This window comes from Epinephelus fuscoguttatus, linkage group LG21, assembly GCF_011397635.1.
Source record: "Epinephelus fuscoguttatus linkage group LG21, E.fuscoguttatus.final_Chr_v1".
Lineage (NCBI taxonomy): Eukaryota > Metazoa > Chordata > Actinopteri > Perciformes > Serranidae > Epinephelus > Epinephelus fuscoguttatus.
Window position 1 is genome coordinate 34,165,960 of NC_064772.1, and position 19,277 is coordinate 34,185,236.

Consider the following 19,277-nt stretch of genomic DNA (forward strand, 5'->3'; position numbering starts at 1 on the left):
GTCGGAGTGAGCATGTGTTGGTATACAAGGTGCAATGTCAGAATGGGGGGACAGAGTGATCTCACCTTTAAGGCTGCGACAGGAGGCATTAACAGTGCCAAAAAAGTGTCTTTATTAGTGATGGCCAAATGAAGCCTCATGAAGCATTTTCTTTAATTTCTGAGCCCACTAGATGGTTTAAAGAGAGACGCTCAAAGAATGGCAGTTCCTTGTGCTTTCAACCTTTTGTTGAACAAAAAGCGCCATCTAGTGGGCTCAGAAAATAAAGAAAATGCTTCATGAGGCTTCATTTGGCCATCACTAGTCTGTATAGACAGGACAGCTGATAAGGTTGGACCATCAGCAGGACAGGTGTGACGTTTTGACAGCATGTTATGTGTGCGACCCACTGCGGGAGATTTATAAAGTAGCTGATAGCAGTTAGCAGCTAACTCAAAGAAGAACAGCAGTTGAAAATGTCCACAAATTGGGAAAACAATGAGGTCAAGAAGCTCCTTACCCTCCGAGCAGAGGACGAGATCAGCTGCGGTGTAACAGAGACAGTAAATGATTGTTATTGTCATGTTAATGCCGTTGTTGAGGGCCACTAGAGGGCGACACTGATGTGTCATATATCATGCACGTCACGCCTCTTTTGATTCCGCAATCACACATGCTGGCGTGGCATGATGCCGCCGTCTGGTTCTATGTACAAAAGCAAAGGAGGCATAAAGAAGTGACTTTGTAACGGCTCTGTAGTGCGATCTTTGTGTGAAAAGGGCTATTGGCAGCACTTCATGCAGTATTTTCACAGTTAAGGCCTATTACTGCCTGTTAAATAAAACGCATTTACTGTGAAACACATGCAGGCAGTAGTGTTTTAGTATTTACTCACAGGAAATTAATAGTACAGAACAAGAAAGCAATCAGGCTCCTGCTGTGCTAATTATAATTGTGTTAATGCACATTTACCACTATAAATCTGGTGATGTTGGTGGTTGATTACTGCCTACGCCATCAACTGTAGGATTTTAGACCTTCGTTTTCTTGCTGTGATCGTTGTGTCAATAGACTCTGAAGTTCCACTGATGCAGAAACATGGCTTATCTCTCAGGTTCTATGACTGTCAGCATCATGCATAACCCTTGTATCTTTATTTTGTGTACGTTAGGATGTGAGAATGTGAGAATCAGGACCAAAACAACTGTTGTGTCAGCCTTTGAAAAGTCAAACTGGCCCGTACCTGCTTTTCATTATGTCACCTTCTTTTTATACGACTGTAAGTCTGTAACTTTTAGCTGAGCACATCACCATCTTTGAATAATTTGATAAACTCACGCTGTCCTGTTTTACTCGTAGAAGTGATTTGGTAGGAATGCTGGATAAATCTCCGTTAAATATTCATGATGCAACTTTAATCCCTGAGCTGGGAAAAAAACCCTAATTCCTCCTTCACTGATGTCTTCTGTGTAGACAGAAAGCTTTCATCTGTGTGAGTTGTTCTCACATGTGAAGGTGTGTGTTTCACTGTGAATGTGTATCCACATGTGCTGCATGTGTGCGTGATTGAGTTAATGCCTCCGTATATTCCCTCATGTCTGAATCAAGTGTGTACGTGTGTGCGTATTAAAGCCCCAGACGTGCCTTTGAGCTTTAAATGTGAAATGCTCTGGCTGGGAAGCATCAACATGGGCAAGTAGAGATCCTTATGTCCTCCGCTGCTTTTTGAAGTGTGCACTAGTTCACTTCATGTGTTGATTTGACAGGTACTGACTGCACAATCCCTGCTGGTGGGGGCCAGATACCCCCTCCCTGCTCGACTCTGTAGTATGAATTGTGATCCATGACAGTGAGAAGTGCTGGAAAGCATGACAGCTGGAAATGCAAATACAGACAGTAGTCAGAAAACCCTTCGCAGCAGCTCAACTCCGTAATCCTGCTAATAAAAACTCACAAATATAGACATGCAGGAGGTCGAGAGAAAGTTACGGTGGGATTAAAGTAGCCACCGAGGGACTGCCTCTGTGTTATTTTCCTTTCTCCAGATGGACAAGCAGGGTTGTTTTCAGGCTAAGACAGGGAGGTGTGGAAGATACGATGACTTAATAGACTCGGATTCAAAGAAAGAAACGGAGGGAGAAGAAGGCTTTCACAGGCAGCTGTGTGTATGTGTGTGTTATAGATACCTGCAGGTTCTATCAACCACCACCCGCCTCTCGCAGAAACATGAACACACAAAACACACACACACACATTATAGAGACATTGTCACATCTAATGCACCTTACTTCTCCACTGCCTGTCAATGCACATCACCCTCTCACACTGAATTTGTACCATCACTGCATTAGCCTCTTGACTTCTCGCCCTCCATAGCCTGTTCTCCTCTGTTCTAAACAGCACTTTGATTTAAAGGAAGCTTCGGTTATCATGGTGGAAAAGATACAACCAGGAGGAGGAAAACGCCAAAAAAAAAATATTGTTAGCTCGGTTTTGGATCTAAAGAGCAGTATTGATTTGGCTCCAGGCTTTATCCATCCATCTCTCCACTTTCTGTAACCCACACATGGCTAGAGCCTGTCCCAGGATGCATCGAGGAAGAGAGGCTGGATGGGAGTGTTGTTTATTATCCTCATAGATGCCAGTGATAGATACAGAATATAGTGTGTTTAATGTGTTTTCAGTTCATGAAAGTTGATTGTAGCATTTTGATTGCCTTAAGAAAAGTCTTGTTCAGCGTTTGGTTGAACTAAAAAGCCCCGTTTCCACCAAACACTTTCGGTATAGTGCCTTTGGAACCAACAGTAACCCTTCAGACATGGTACCTAGACTCTAGTGTTTCCACTGCAAACAGTTCTCTGAAGTGTAGGCAGGGTTGTTGTCACTCACTGCTCCGTCCAGCACTCGCTGTATTTCCTCATCAGCGGAGACACAGATGGAAGTCTGCACCTGGTTTATCGTCCACAGAAGAGTGGTTACATGAGCCTCAAAACCAGACACAACTCGGCCCTGAGCAGAGTGACCATCCTCTACTGACCAATCAGACTGCAGTGTTCACAGCTCCACCTTTTAGTACCAGATCTGTGTGCTAGGTACCCCAACAGAGGGGGGACAGAACGATTCCATTGGTACCATCCACAACTTTTCACAGTGGAAAAAAAGCGTGCTAAAAGACCCTCAAAGGCGTCGATTGTTCAGTTTTTCTGGTAAGCACATTTTGTTTCAACGGTTTTAAGCCTTTTTTTTGTTAACACAAATCAGCATAAGTTATCATAGTCAACTATAGCTGTAAATGTACTGTGCTAACCAAGATAGCAGCTAGCATTAAGGTTAGCTTCACCTCTGGCTTCAAAACTTCAAGATGGCGACGGCCAAGGCTTCAAAATCTGAGTCCACAAACAAATGGGTGAGATCACAGTGGTTAGGTCCATTGTCGATGAGTTGATGAGTGCACAGCTTCATCACCACTTATCTGTCACTGATTTCATGGATGTAGCAAGGAAGCCAGCTCATGTACAAATTTCTAATCCTGCCTCGCATTGATCGGTCGACTCTTTTCCGGTCAGCCCAATTAGCCATCAATAAGCTCAACACCAAACTGAATTAGGTACGTGGGCGAGTTTTGGAACCAGGCTAATGGATATTTCTGCTTTGTCAATGATAGCAGCCAGGCTGAACGTTTCAGCTGTCTGTCTCTCTGTCCGTGTCAGTGCTCATATAGATACATCACTGCATCATTAGAATTCCCTCTTGAGGCAAACTAAAAGAGAATGATGTGGGTTTTGGTGTTTTGTTGATCTGTGTACGTCACGTCCATATTTGTTCCAGCAGATGCAACAGGATTTGTAAAAAGTCGCAAAAGTTAAATGTTGGCTTGATTGAGTCAAACCAGGCCGAGGTTTGATGTTCTGTAATGACAGATCAGATCCCCACGTACAGAATCACTTTAACGAGGCTGAATGCTCAATGAGTGCTCGAGGAATGCCCGTGTACGAGGGGAAACCCTTCGACTCTGGCTGGGCTAGTACCATATGGTGGTCACAACACGGCATCCCCAGCCTCAGAGACACTGTTGGAGTCCTTTGGCTTTTCAAGTCCCCTCACCAGATCTATTTTCATCTTCCCTCACCGTGCCTCTCCTTCTCTGTCTCACCCTCTCATTTCACTCATTCTTTACACTTTGTTATTAAATATGTTATTTTTAGTATTTAAAGGGCATAGGATATTCTTGGAAGGAATGATATTCCATCATATGAAAATACGGTTCCCATACCTCTTCAAGGACATACAGTGAACTAGACTCATCTCTATAAAAGTGAATTATATACTGAAGCCTCGGACAAAGTTTGTAGACGACGGTTGCAGGTAAAGGTGGACAGAAGGGGAACCACTGTCTGATTCAACCTGATTCAAAGTATATGATTAATGTTCTGTCAGGACTGAATCAACGGGACACTCTGGATGTTTGTCCTCACCGTAAAGTAGCACTCTGTCCTCTCGGTGAACCGTCATTGTGCGCCTGTGGTCCTGCAGCAGCAGCAGCAGCCCTGACCCAGCTAGTTCATAGTGTCTATCCCAGCTCGAGGAGCTGAGGCTGAGGCGGAGGAGCAGGGAGAGGCAGGGGTCAGCTGGAGGACAGCTGCAGGATCCCAGCCTATCCTGCCTGCTCATCCCAGATTAGACAGTTTTGGTATAGCAAACCATAGGGCGCACTGAGAAACAACCAGGTTTGGTATTAAGCTTACATGGCAGTAAGCTGTTATGACGGTCAAATGAACTGAATTGATTTGGGAATTTTTGTCGAGGGTGTGAGAAATGACCTCTCTTCTCGTTAAGCTTACTTCACAGTAAAGCCATTAATAATGTTAATCTACAAGCAGAAGTAATGCCTGGCTTCTTATAGATCCAAACTAGGCTGTGGCCTTATTTCCAAAGGGCACCCAGTTGATGAAGGAGCCAATATAGTAGGAGGAGGTTCAAGGAGAAGTCTACAGTTAATGAGGTTTACTGCACACTGGAGCTTACTCTGGTTTGCCACTAAACTACCAATGTGTCTCATTTTTTTGCCCCTGGTCCTGTGGAGGCCCTGACCCAGCCAGTGTGGTTCATCTATCCCATCTAGGAAAGACCAGAGTGGGGCAGAGGTACACGCTGAGGCCGGGTCAGTTGGAGGACAGCGACTAGCCAAAGGCCATCAGCAATATGAGAGAGCATAACGCGCAGGCCACACTGCCTGCATGAGCAGCGTGTGTGCATTACAGAACCTCGTTTTTTTCTTCCGGCGCCTGTGTTACTTGGTTAGAGCAGCCGCACTCCCTGCATGAGCAGCGCATGTGCATTACAGAACCTCTTACATTTTTTATTTGGCACCTGTATTAATAGGTTAGAGCAGCCACACTGCCCACGTGAGCAGTGTCAGTCAGGTGCAGCTTTGCTGTTGTTGACAATGCAGTGGCTTGAATTACTCCATAAATTAGTTGAGTACTGGCTTTTAACTGTGGAAATACAGTAATTGCAGCGCCGCAGCAGCAATGCTGTCTGTGTGAACACCTCACTCACGTGAGCCGCAGAAATTCTGCTAGGTAGCTGTTGAGCACTGCTCATGTAGGCAGTGTGGCCCAGGCGTAAAAATGGAGTAAGCTAATTGATGCTAAGCTAGACTTTAGCTGCATCTGAGCATGCTAATGAAAATCATACAACTACAGTCCAGTTTGAGATCAGTCAGTGTGCGACTTGTGTTAGATTAACTGGTGTGATGTTACCATGATGCTGTGGAGTTTAATTATACGTCTGCCTCGACTCAAATAAAAGCTAGTATTTAAATAAAACCCAGCAGTAACAAATAAATCAAGAGGCGTTGGATTATCTGTAGTTTCTATATGGGTCATGTGGTAAATTCATGCTTTGAGTTGGATTTAGTGTGGTGGAAATGTACATTGTAGTTTATTAAGACATGAGTAAACAGGGAGGAAGTGTTGGGTTTATTAGGAACAGAGGGAATAAGGAATTAAGGCATGTCTTGAAATATGAGCATGTTCCAAATTACGACATTTTGGGTCCTGGACGACCCTAGCACTACTACAACACAGACAGCATCCCAACAGGATGAACATGAAGAGGAGAAGACTCTGGCTGAACTGTGTTGAGGTATAGAGAGATATAAAGTGAAGATGCAGACAGAGGCGGAACCAGCAAAACATTATTATTATATTATATTAGTGTTTTGCAACAGTAACAATCCCTCCTGTTCCTTTTTGTTTTCCTACTCTCCCCATGCTTTACTGGAATGGTGTGTTTTTGTGTGTCTTGACCTGACAGGCCCATTGTCTCAGCCCAGGCCTGGCACTGGGTCCCTCTAGCTGGCTGAACAGTGCAAGATCACAGCTGCTCCTTTGATGCTGTGTCAGTGTCAATCTGATGGAAATCTGTGCAAAGCCAGTAAGGCAGGGTCAATTTAAGATTGGCAGCGAATATGTCGCACTCATAGAAATAAATGGGGACAACTATTCACTAGACATTTGATTAACATGCAGGGGTGTTAGCATTAAGCCACCAGGGGACTGACGGCCTGATTAGACCTCTGCTCAGGACTGTGTGGGCATGTAGAGATATTAACCCTTCTACTATTTTCTATCTGTTAGTATGTGACATCCTTCACCTTTAATATAATAAGCTTATGATTTTATTATTATTGTCATTGCTTATCATCCTGGTATTCCTATGTGCTGTATCGTAGGCAACAGGACTTGCTTTAGTTTCTTGAAGATGTTTCATGTGTCATCCCAGAGGCTTTTTAAGTTCCACTGACTGGTGCGGAGTCGCTGGCTTAAAGGTGCTGACACACCAAACTGACATCAAAGAACTAGCGGCGACGAAAGCCAACTGTTGCGTCGTCTGCGTCGCCTCACATCACCTCACATCACCCTGTGTCAGTTGCATTTGAACACACTACACAGACTACATCCGAAGGCCAAGTGGCACGTATGTTCTGTGCCTGCGTGAGAGGAAATAACGCAAAAAGGGAAACTGGAAGTCCGAGGAATGCATGAGATAAACAAAGTAGCGGAGTGAGAGAGTGGCACATCCTGTCAGCCGAGGGGTTTCCTATCTGTGCAGCCGAGCACCGCAGCACCTCCACGGACTATTACATCCAGACGGTCCCGGTGTTTCCTCCGCAGGCTCCACTTCACTCAGCTGCCCGATAAACCCGCTGCTTCTTCCCACTTTAACCTGAATAACAAACCAGGGCTCGGTGCTCCGGTTGGATCCAAACGGAGAGCCGGGGCTGGCTGGGAAGCTAACAGAGGCTAACTGGCTGTGCTTCCCTCTGGTCATCCTGCGGCTATTCAGGTTAAAGTGGGAAGAAGCAGCGGGTCTGTGGGCAGCTGAGTGAAGTGGAGCCTGAGGAGGAAGCACCGGTTAGCCCCGGTTTCACTACAGGCAGATTCACTTGCTACAGGGGCGAGGAAATAAAACCTGAACAGCCAATCAGAGTGATCTCTCTCACCGACAAGCTCCGCCGCCGATTCAACATGCTCAATCGGCTGAAAATCCGCCAAGGTGCAGACGGTGCAGGACACACCACAAAAACTAGGGCGACAGACGCTCACCGACGGCCCGACTTTGACCAACGGCCAACCGTCGGCTTGGTGTGTCAGGTCATTTAAACTGTGAAGTGTGAACGCTTACAGAGTCTTTGAAGTCACGTGAGTCATTAGCCCCATTTCCACCAAACAACTTTTGATATGGTACCTTTGGAACCAAAAGTAGCCCTTCAAACATGGTACCTAGATTCTAGTGTTTCCACTGCAAACAGTCCTCTTAAATGTGGGCGGGGTTGTTGTCACTCACTGCTCCGTCCAGCACTCGCTGTATTTCCTCATCAGCGGTGACACAGATGGAAGTCTGCACCTGGTTTATCGTCCACAGAACGAGGCTGCACGCCCACATTTTCAGAAGAAAAATGGGGACAGTTAGGAACTGTTTCATTGGTACCATCCACAACTTTTCACAGTGGAAAAGTTGTGAGGGTTAGATGGGTTCAGGTGTGAACAGGTTTGACGTAGATAGCGTCTCTCAGGCCTCTTTCAAACCATGTGTCTTCTCTGGCATCCTGGTATAATTCGCTGGTGAAAATGTCACCGGAGTAGAGTGTACTATAGGCTGAGTCATATTCCAGATGGTGGGAAAGGCATCATAACAAAGTTTGAATGGCAGCGTTCCTCCACTAACCCCTGCACCACCTCCTCAGCTGATCCTGAATCTGCTCCCTGTCCTCAGAACAACCCTCACAGCGCTCCACTGCCACTTCCACAACTTGTCCAAGCATGAGTATTAGGCTAGACACTGTGCGTGTGTGTATGTGTGTGCGTGCGCTATTCTAGGCTATATTTATCCATTTTATTCTGTCAGGTCAGCCAAATGTCCACCAAGCATGGGGTCTGACTTTCTGGCTGTCTGTCTGCCATCATGTTGTGTCTGGATGTCTTTCTCTCTCTAACCATGAGTGTGTGTCTGTGTGTTACTGTGTGCTTTCATGCTGGTGTTTGTTCGTCCACATTAGTGCAGCTACAGCAGAATAGGTTTGTGTGTGTGTGTGTGTGTCCTCGGATGCCTCTGTGAGGATAAAGTTCATCCGTCAAACTGATAGCTGCTCCAGTCTGTCTCGTCCTCACACTGAGGTCACAACCCCCCAGCAGCAGCAGCTCTTACATAATTTGGAAAATTGGTTCTCCCTAAACACAGGATCAAATGTGTAACTCTTTATTTAACACTTTTGTGGCACTACCTACCAGAGGACAAGGTCAACCCCTTGTTCCCTATTGAGATAATCAGGGTTGCCTCAGGTCAGCAACAGTGACCCTCAACGATCTCTTGTAAAACCTTAAAAATCTGACATGAGCAATGTTTTCGTTCAGTGGTTCCTGACTGGTCCAGATTTCTCTTCACTGTCTTTTCATCACTTCAAAGTCCACACGGTTTAATATATTCAGCGTCATACTTGCATTCGGTTATGTTGTCGAGGTAGTTTGCTGTCTGTCAAGTAGCTGTCCGTCAGTCACTCACTCTACAGCAAGAAACGGCACTTCAAAATAAAAAGCTCTGTGCTGAAACTTCACTGTACTTCAAAATAAAGCATGTTTTCTTCAAAGTTGCGGTCCATTCAGAATGGACCCGCAACCCATGTTTGGACCACGACCCACCAGTTGGGTTGGGTTGAGCTGTTTTAGTTAGTCTAACTCCTAACTCATCAAATACAGATGCTTGGTACCCTTTAGCAGCGGTATGAGACGCACTAGGCAGTGTTTTTATTTTATTAATTTTAGACTTTACAAGTCAGTCTAAACGTGAAAGGGGGAAAGAGAGAGGGAATGACATGCAGCAAAGTGCCACAGGCTGGAATCAAACCCATGGTCTCTGCAGCAAGGATATTGCCTCCGTATATGGGACGCCTGCTCTACCCACTAAGCCACTGGACACCTGGTAGTGGCATTTTTTTGATGCTCTGGCCAACCACTGTAGTGTAAATAACAGGGAAGTCTGCATAGGGTGGGTGAGAGGGGAGGTGATGGGTCAAACAAACTCTGGACTTTTACCCAGGAGACGGCTGTTCATGTTTCCCGTGTCACACCAAAAACCTAACGTAGTACAAACTATAGATGTATTCTTTTAATGTTGGTTCTTACATCAAAATGTGTGCCATTAGTTGCCTAGTATGCTAAATGTTGCTACCGTTGCTAGCTGGCACCAGAAATACTATTCGGTTAAACTTTTTATTGAGATACTCTGAAGAAAACAGGAGGATCAGCGATTTCCCCTCTCTCTCTTAATTTTCAATTCAATTTTATTCATAAAGCCCCAATATCACAGATCACAATTTGCTTTACAGCATTCGACATCTCTCTGTCCTTTAAACCCTTACAGCAGATAAGATAAGGTAAAACTCCCCCTAAAAACCCTTTAATGGTGAAAAAGAAATGGTAGAAGTTGTGACGTTAAATATATGGTAAATAATTGTTTTTGTTAACTTGTATTTAGTGAGTTGGTTTTATTGTTTGCAGGATAATGTGCAGTGTTCCTAATGGGCCACACATTTCAGCTGCATTTTAAGATAATATTTATTTATCTAAAAGCATGGCTCTTATAATATACAGTATTTCTTGGACAATATGAAACCATAGAGATTAAATTGTGCCCATTATGACAGTTTCCTGGATGTGCTGTTACTGTTAGACGACTACGCTGAGTTTAAGAAGCCCAGTACTGATGCTCATTTCTGCTCTGTAAGGACACAGTTGTTAAAGGTCAAGTAGTCATGACGAGTGATTGCACTGTAATGAGCATCCTGTCGAGCTCTGACTCAACTACGAGGAACAATTCATGGAACATGTTCCCAAAAATCCCACACACGCACGTACATGCACACTCACATTTGGTGCATCACAGTTGGTCTTCCTGTCTTCTTCAAGCTGAGCAGTTCGCCACTGGTACATTAAACACAGTGCAGTGTGTGGAGAATAACTCAGCATGAAATTCTCCCTCGTGGACTCGACTGAACCCCCGAAAATTTGTCCGAGCCAGGAGACAGCCGTAGGTACAATAGCATTTACTGAGCCAAAAAAAGCTGGAGCCCCAAATTAAACATAAACCACCGTTTCACCGCAGAGAGACACAGAATAGAGAAGTTACATGACAATTTTAGCCCAGTGGGTAATTTTCTGTCTGGTCTGATGCTGATGCTGATTAGCCACTAAGAGAATGTAAAAGTGTACTAAGTATTTGGGATCATTTTTTTTATTTATTAACATGTAAGCTCAGGATACTCTCTCCTTGTGTCAGGGTGGGGATGTTTCTCTACACTTAACAATATGTAACCTACATATAATTGTGAAGAAACATTTGACTTCAGGAACAAATGCATTTGAAGTTAAAAGCCCATGGCTGCTTACGTTAAAACACTGACAGGCTTGGACCCTAAGGTCTTTGTCAGGGTGCAAAAGGGTGGGCAGGAGTCAAGCACAACATTTTCATAAGCTTGATAAAGTGTGTCACCCAATCTTGATTAATTAGGGAGCACAGGTGGGTGACAACGATGGAATAAAATATTGTTGTCACCCACCTGTGCTCACTTATTAATCACAATGGGCTGCATGATGAGTTGAAACAAAGCACAAATATATAGATGCTAGTCCATACTCAATGGTAGCTTTGTCACCTTCTACCTATGCCAGTCCTCAATGCCTATGTGCAGTTTCACATAGATTGACCACGTCAGTGAGTAGAAAAACGTGGGACAGACAGAATGACTGACTGACAGAATGACACACTGACAGTTTCCATGATTATGTACATCATACCATACCATGACTTAGTCATACCAAACATTAGAAAACAACACCAACATTGGTCCACAGGGGGAGCCACAGCGATCGGTCGCATTTTAGCCATTTTGAAGCATTTTTCTGTTGTTATAGCGCCACCCAGTTGCCAATTAGAGTTAAATTTCTCCAGTCACCTTGAGGCGTCCTGTTCTACATATCTACCAAGTTTAGTAAAAATCCATATGGCGGTTAGGCCTAGATAAGAAATGAGCTCTCTAGCGCCCCCATTTTGTTTGATGGGGTCAATAATGGAGGGGTCCCCTCAGATTATGTGTGGTCATATGCCTACAAAGTTGCGTGGTGATGGGTGAAACCCTTGAGATGTTCTACACCTTTATGTGATGAGCCACGCCCTCCGCAATATTCATTGCCTTATAGAAGCTCAGTTTTAGGAAGTTTTCCAACTTTTGCCAAGAGGGAACTTTAGATATTGCTCCCTAGTAGGGCTGTCAAAATTGCTCAAAAATGACATTCGAATATTCCTTCTAAAAATAACTCATAGGTTCGAACCATTTGAATAATTTTTTTTCCACATTATGTCCACAAGAGGGCAAACTAATACAAGGAAACATACTTGTATATGTATTAATACAAGGAAACGTAACTACTTGTAGGTATTTTTATTTCAACATAAATGTTTTTGAAAACATTTACATACCTACACATTAAAACACATAAAACAATTATCTATAACATTACGTTATAAACGACTGCGGACCTCTCGCTCGCCCCCCCTCTCTGACCCGTGGCCACACCGCCCGCGGAAGCGCTGCAAATAGCCTCGAAGCACCGGACCGTGACCGGCTCGAGCCCTGCAGCCATCATTTCGGCGTCTGGTCTATTTTCTGCGCGAGCCGCGAACGAATGTATCAAGCCAGTTGACGGAGACAACAGCTGGGAGCAGAACCGCTTGTCGACCAGGCTGGAGAAATGCGCGTCTGATGCCAACGCCCACTCGCAAAGAGGACAACTGCGGTGGTGTTTTTTTTCTCTCCACAATCGAATATCAATTTTCACATTCGAAGGTCCATTTTTTTTTTTTCAAATTCGAATTTAAATTTGAATTTAGAATATCCGTTGACAGCCCTAATCACTAGATTATGTTCACCCAGTTTCATGCAGATCGCTCAAACTTCCTAGGAAGAGATCCATTTGAAGTGTTTTTCAAAAATTCAAAATGGCGGAAAATCTATATAAGCGGAAGTTATGGGTTCTTGAGGCAAATGTGTTCCTCATGAGGAGAGGCATCTCTGTGCAAAGTTTCATGTCTCTACAACATACGGGGCATGAGATATGCCCATTCAAAGTTTGACATTTCAATGGGTTGCTATAGCGCCCCCCTTTGGCCAATTGATGTAATATTGCTTCATTGGCATCCTCCCATGACCCTCTACCACTGTGCCAAATTTCACATGGATTGACCAAGTCAGTGAGGAGAAAAACCTGGAACACACACACACAGAGTTTTTGTCATTATATAGTAAGATGAATTTGGGAGTTTGTTGAATTAATATAAAAAGAAGAAATGTAAGAAAGGTGAAGACACATATAATGCCGGGCTCACACTACACGACACTTCTGTCTGTCCCGACAGTCACTATGTCACATTGCATGATTGTGAAGTCATAAAATTGTGCGGTGACTTGGCCGACATATACATGACACACTACACAATAGTCACACCAATTATCCCCAGTCGTCTTTCACGATGTGTGTGATGTCATCGGGTTATTCTTGTCCTATTTCCATTATTATTACTATTATTTCAGTCACTGTGACTGTTTATGTGCCAGCCAAACGTGTTCCACTATATGAAACAGAATATTATTATTATTATTATTATTATTATTATTTATACATTTCAAACTGATGTAAGGAAATGCGAAAAATCAAAAAAAAATGTGAAATTGATAACATTCTTGGACAAAAATGCATTTTTCTTAGCTTTTTGTGCGAATTTTTTTTTTTATGAAGATGCGCAAATTCAAATGTTGATAAAAAATGAAATGGAATAAGATGGTTTTTGTGTTTAAAAGATGAAGGTCTTGTCTTTAATTTCATGTTTATGCTGTTTACAAATTCAAAGAACAAATTATTCTGTGAGTCTTCTTAAAAATAATTCTCTGGCAGGGAAAGTGTTAAGGGATTCCTGAAGTATAAGACCAAGATAATAACACCTTAAATACTTTATCATTTTAAGGAAGCCTTGAGGGGAAGACTTAATGGTTTTCTGCAACTGGTTTTATTTTAAGAAAACATAAACTCAGCTGGTCACAGATTATTAGGCATCTACTCTGACTCTCTAGTTTTCGATTCAGTCTGCTAATACGGCTGATAATTTTGCCCGAGAGATGTTTTCTTTGACTGATGGGTCCTCAGCAGACAGCTTCCAGCGCTGAGGTTATGTATTTGTGTAACCTCCCTCCCCCGATACAAAACCACCCTCTGGCCACAGCTTTAGATAAGACTGAGATCTACCCGAGTCAACCAGAGGGGCTCAGTAAGGGTTGGAAATGCAAACAGGGAGCGATATTAGAGGTTTTCACACCAGGGCCCCTGACTGCCCTCTGAAAGCTGCTTAGTCTGATTTCAGCACCTTGGACAGCAGCGCAGCACAGCAGGGGAAACACCCGCCTGTGTTCACCAAGGAGAGCAGAGGACGCTGGGTGCACTTACTGGAGGTGCACTGGTTTTGGCCACCTCAGCCATGTCGGGAGTCGACTGTGACCTTGCGCGTCTCCTGCTGTTTCCCCTGAATGTGTTTGTTCCAAGACAGACAGGCACAAATGTGAGAGCATAAGGACAAGCAGTGTTTTTGAATCAATCAGTGACCCTGCCGACGGAGTGTTTCCTGTCGAGACAGACAAAGCGCACCCCACCATGTGCCCCTGTGTGTGTCTGATATGTGGAAGCGTTTGTGACTCTGGGTGGCGTCCTGTCTGTTCGCCTCACTGTCACCCTCTGTGAGCGCTGCTGGGAGAGGGTTGCCATTGGTGCCTGCCTCTTCCTCTCCTCTGCTCCTCCCCTCCCTCTCCTCCTCCCTGTTACTTCCTTCCTGTTTCTTTGCTTATTTCCCTTCTCCATCCCTGTCTTTTCCCCTTACTCACTCTGTAAATCCTCTCTCCTGCTTTGCTCTTCTTCCTTTCAGTCCTGTCACTCAACCCGTCATCTTCCTCTCTGACCCTCCGTCCCTTTTTTCCCCTCGTGCTCTGTTTTCCTCCTCGTCTTCGTCCAATTTTTACCTTTCGCTCCCAAATGGCCACATTAAACTTGCCAGTTCTGGCCTCTGCGGTCCAGTCAGCGCCTCTGGTTGCAGACTGGACCGCAAGTTGAAGGGTGACTACTGGAGTACAGAGAGGGAGGGAGCGGGCTGTTGGGAAGTCGAGGAGTGCGAGGGGAGGCGCTAGCTGGCGGGGCCTGGGACCTGAACCAGACAGACAGTGAAACGTCACGCCAAACCCAGACTCCCCGACTGTGATCGCATTCTTGTGTTTGTGTGTCTGTGTGTGTGTCTCCCTGTGTGGCGATTGCCTGTGTGTGTGTGTGTCTGGGGGTTCACAGTGTTAGTAGCTCAGAGCCAGCTGAGGCTGCAGTGGAGACAGACAGAGACAGAGGCACTGAGCAGCACATAGCAAACATCACTGAATGTTGAGTTGTATGGGACTGGGATATCTGCTGTTGGGAGGAAATTTGGCAGGTGAGACAGAGTTCACTCTATAGATGTGTTTATGTTTTTTAAATGTCTACGTGTGAGTGATATTTGAGTGTGTGTGGATTTGTGCTCAGCGGAGTGTGTTCTCAGTTGCCTTGTGCCATTAAATTGCAGTTGTAGAGTAGCGCGTCATCAGAGAGGAGGGGGAACTGATGTTCGGGGGTCCATGTTGTCACTGCAGGTTGTAAGCTGACCGCGGGGGGACAGACATCCGTGTTGCGCCCAGAGCCGCAGGGAGAGGTGTGGCCACACTCTTTTGACCAGCAGCAGGCCTCGGCTACAGACTTCTTATCAGGTATGAAAGGCGAGTGCAAAGTGACACCTCAGAGTGAAATGAAATATGCCATGATAGTGCAACAGTAGTTTTTTAGATGTCGCTCAGGGTGTTTTGATGTCTTCACCCGCCATTTTAAGTTTGGGAAGGAGATAAGGAACTGTATAATTCCAATTCCTAAAAAAGTTGGGACACTATGTAACTATAGCGACTTGTATTCAATTGAATACTATACAAAGACAAAATATTTAATGTTCAAATTGATAAACTTTATTGTTTTTTGGGGGGGTTGTTTTCTTGATAAAAATATACTCACCTGTGCTTTTAACAACACTCAGTTAGCATTTGGGACCTGAGGACACTAACTGAAGTTTTGAAAGTAAAATTTTTCCCATTCTTGCTTGATACACAACTTTACGCAACTCTTGCTGTAATGAGCGGGGACGTCCCCGAAAAAGACATCGTCTGGATGGCAGCATATGTTGCTCCAAAACCTTTGTGTACCTTTTAGCATTCATGGTGCCTTCAAAGATGTGAGTTGCCAATGGCATCATGGGTAACACACCTCCACTGGATCTGGATGGTCCTTTTCCGCTTTAGCCCAGAGGACACGACGTCCATGATGGACTGGTCAGACCACTTTGTGTCAGTCCATCTCAGACGAGCTCCGGCTCAGAAAAGTTGACGGTGTTTCTGGATGTTGTTGATAGATCGCTTTCACTTTGCATGGTAGAGTCTGAACTTGCACTTGTAGATGCAGCAACAAAATGTGTTCACTGACAACAGTTTTCCAAAGTGTTCCTGAGTTCCTGTGTGGTAAAATCCTTGAAACAACAAGTCAGTTTTCAATACAGTGTCTGGGAGGTCAGAGGTCACGGGCATTCAATGTTGATTTCAGCCTTGACCCTTATGTGCAGAGATTGCAAGTTACCCATGATGCCATGGACACTAACACACCTCCAAACCATCACAGATGCTGGTTTCGAACTTCTGTTTCAAGCTGGAAACAATGTGGATGGTCCCCTTCCTCCTCAGCTCAGACAACACAACGTCCATGATTTCCAAAAACAATGTGAAAAGTGAACTCGTCAGACTTCGGGATAAATCAAGAATGGAATTGAAACATATAGCTTAGTTTTTGTGTGCTAAAGAAACAATAGGCAGTTATGTATAATTTATTACGTACAACAATATTGTGCTTGTATTTGCTGAATGTAGAAAAGTTTGATTTCAACATCTTTTCTCTTTTTGCTTCCGTCCTCTTTGTTGTCTACCTCCATCTCACCCACTGTAAATAATTAATACCCTCATCCCTTTTTTTTTCCTTTTACTACTTCATCCATCTTTGCCTCTTTCTTATTTCTCTCCCCAAACTACCTTGTCCTCCCTACTCTTTCTCTTTATGTTCCCCTCCTGCCCTTCCACTTCCTGTTGATACATGACTCCCTCTCTTCCCTCCTCTGTCTTAACAGGCTCCATGGCAGGTTATTCAGACCCTCTGGGCTCCCAGACCAGCCCTGCCCACATGATGGATACTGGCCGGATGGAAGCTTTTTCAGGTAAACTGCCACACAGCAACATTAATACTGATGCTGGTACCTCTGCTACGATCATTTCATTCATAGTGGAGCTTTCTAACATCAGTTGACAGGCGCTTCACGAACCTGAGGTTAAAATGTTATTAGAAATGTTTAGATGACAATAGTCATGCATTAATCATCTTCACATATACAACTTAATGTTTCCCCGACTCCAAGTATTACACAAACAGAAGACGACAAACAGCACAGACATCCACTCCAACGTGTGTATACCCAAACCCATTGATTAGAGAAAAAAAATAAAATTAAGAAATAGGAACGAAAAAATAGTAGTTCAGTCTGGAACATTTTAGTCAAAGAAAATCTTATTTCCATTTGCAGTATTATAATTGGCGGTATGGCTTTGTTCTGGGGCCTCTCTGCCCTTCCTGGGGCCTATGTAGAAAGTGTCCTCCACGCACCTACGTGGAAAGCATAAGGCAGAGAGAGCAAACCTCCCTGCCCTTTCATGCGCCTGTGTGGAAAGCCATAAGGCAGAGAGAGCGCACCTCTCTGCCCTTCCATGTGCAAATGAGGAAAGCCTGAGCCATAGAGAGCAAACCTCCCTGCCCTTCCATGTGCCTACATGGAAAGCTTAAGGCAGAGAGAGCAGCAGCAAAGACCACCCGGGAACAGAACAGAGCAGCATCAGTGACAAACAGAAATGACATTGATAAGTCAGACACAGCATGAAAAGGAAGAGCTGGGGTGGAGGCAGGTTGCAAAGCAGCTTGCAGATGAGGCAGGCAAGAGCAGTTTAAATAGAGCACCCTGAATGAGATTCAGCAATTGGTTGCATAGAAAGGAATCATGTGATCTATCAGCCGACTCCCTTCCATCAATCAGCTGCTCCATCAGTTGACTGGGCTGTTTGAGATCAGCTGATGTAGCTGGGATGTGAGCTGAGCTTGTTGTTCCATCGGATAGAACTCCCAGACTTTTTGGATCCATGTATTGTATGTGAGAGGGTCTGGTTTCAGCCATCTGATGGTCATACACATTAAAGCTGCTCTAAATAATATATGAAAGAGGTATTTCTTATCCCTCACATTCAGGCTTTCAGGAATAACATCCAGTAAGTAGTACTACAGCAGGATCTTGTTGAAAGATGAGTTGGGTTCATCTCTGCTTCCTGTTTCTGCTCTATGTAGATTCATAGATGAAAATATTTTATACACTTGACTAATTATTTTCTAGTCTCCATTTTTCATTTGTATAAAAATATATATTTTAAGGCATTAGTTTTCACCACTGGTATTAAGTGACAGTGATAGACAGTTTGAATTAAAGTGCTAAGTCGTAGTAATAGTGGTAAGACATCTTTGCTTTTAACTAAGTTACAGAACGAGAGCGTAACACCATCATATATGGTGTTATAAGTCTACAAAAGAAGAAAAATTAAAAAAACAAAAACAAAACAAAGATAATAAATGAGCAGTGATTCTTTCTGTTGCCCATCTAATGCTTTTATTTTATATGGACTGGTTGGACAGTGTTTTTTTTTCCAGACATGATCAAGGACAACACACAGCCAAAAGAGAGTTTTTGTTTTACGCTGTACCAAAAACATATACCGTTAAAATTTCAAATAAAACCTTGTCCCAATTAAACAGCCAGTCCCTTTTATAAGCCTGGTGTGGCTCCACATTTTGACAGATAAGCGTCTGGTCTGGTCTCCAGGCAGTTCATTTTCACAGAAGTCCTTTGGGTGTATAAAACTGGGTTGTTGGCTACTTAAAGGAAACAGCCACTTTAGAATGAAAATACAGACAGTACTTATTGACCCTCATGCCGACAAGAAGTCCAGTGCAGTTTTTTAATCCACAAAACTCGTTCAGGGTATCGGAGGATAACAGCTAGCCGGAATAACAGCTACACTTGAAGTGCATGGAACCCACATTTTGAAAATGTAACAAAACTCCGCTCACGCATTCAAAAACATCAGAACGGCTCGTCCTTCGTAATCCAAGAGCCCTGAAGCTGCGGCATGCGAAATTGACTTGAAAAGACGTAATTTACTCCACTTTTACAGCATCATTTCTCACCTTGGTCAGTTAGCCTGCCCCTAGCTGATGGCTAGTGGTGATGCTAGTTCTCGAGTCAAGCACGATACCTCTGATACCCCAAACGAGTTTCGTGGATTAAAAAACTACACTGGACTTCTTGTCGGCATGAGGGTCAGTAAGTACTGTCTGTATTTTCATTCTAAAGTGGCCATTTCCTTTAAGCTAACATTAGTAAGCTTCTTTCATCGTGCATACAAGTTGTGTCCATTTCTCGATTACCTGGTACTGTAACAACTGATGAACAGGTGAGAGTGGACTTAAACGCGCAACTGTGGAGACAGCTCG

The 19,277-nt window shown here is 44.1% G+C and overlaps 1 protein-coding gene across 10 annotated transcripts in view; it reads left to right on the forward strand.

Moving 5' to 3' along the window:
• LOC125881951 (microtubule-associated protein 4) overlaps positions 1-19,277 on the forward strand; it is a 171,974-nt gene that overhangs the window by 65,527 nt on the left and 87,170 nt on the right. For 8 of the 10 annotated variants that reach the window (XM_049565443.1, XM_049565435.1, XM_049565442.1 and 5 more), the window contains 2 exons: positions 15,254-15,367; positions 16,819-16,905. In XM_049565443.1, the coding sequence (XP_049421400.1) occupies positions 15,254-15,367; positions 16,819-16,905 (201 nt within the window). The remainder of the gene's footprint in view (positions 1-15,253; positions 15,368-16,818; positions 16,906-19,277) is intronic. The other 2 variants (XM_049565439.1, XM_049565441.1) reach the window with 1 other exon arrangement.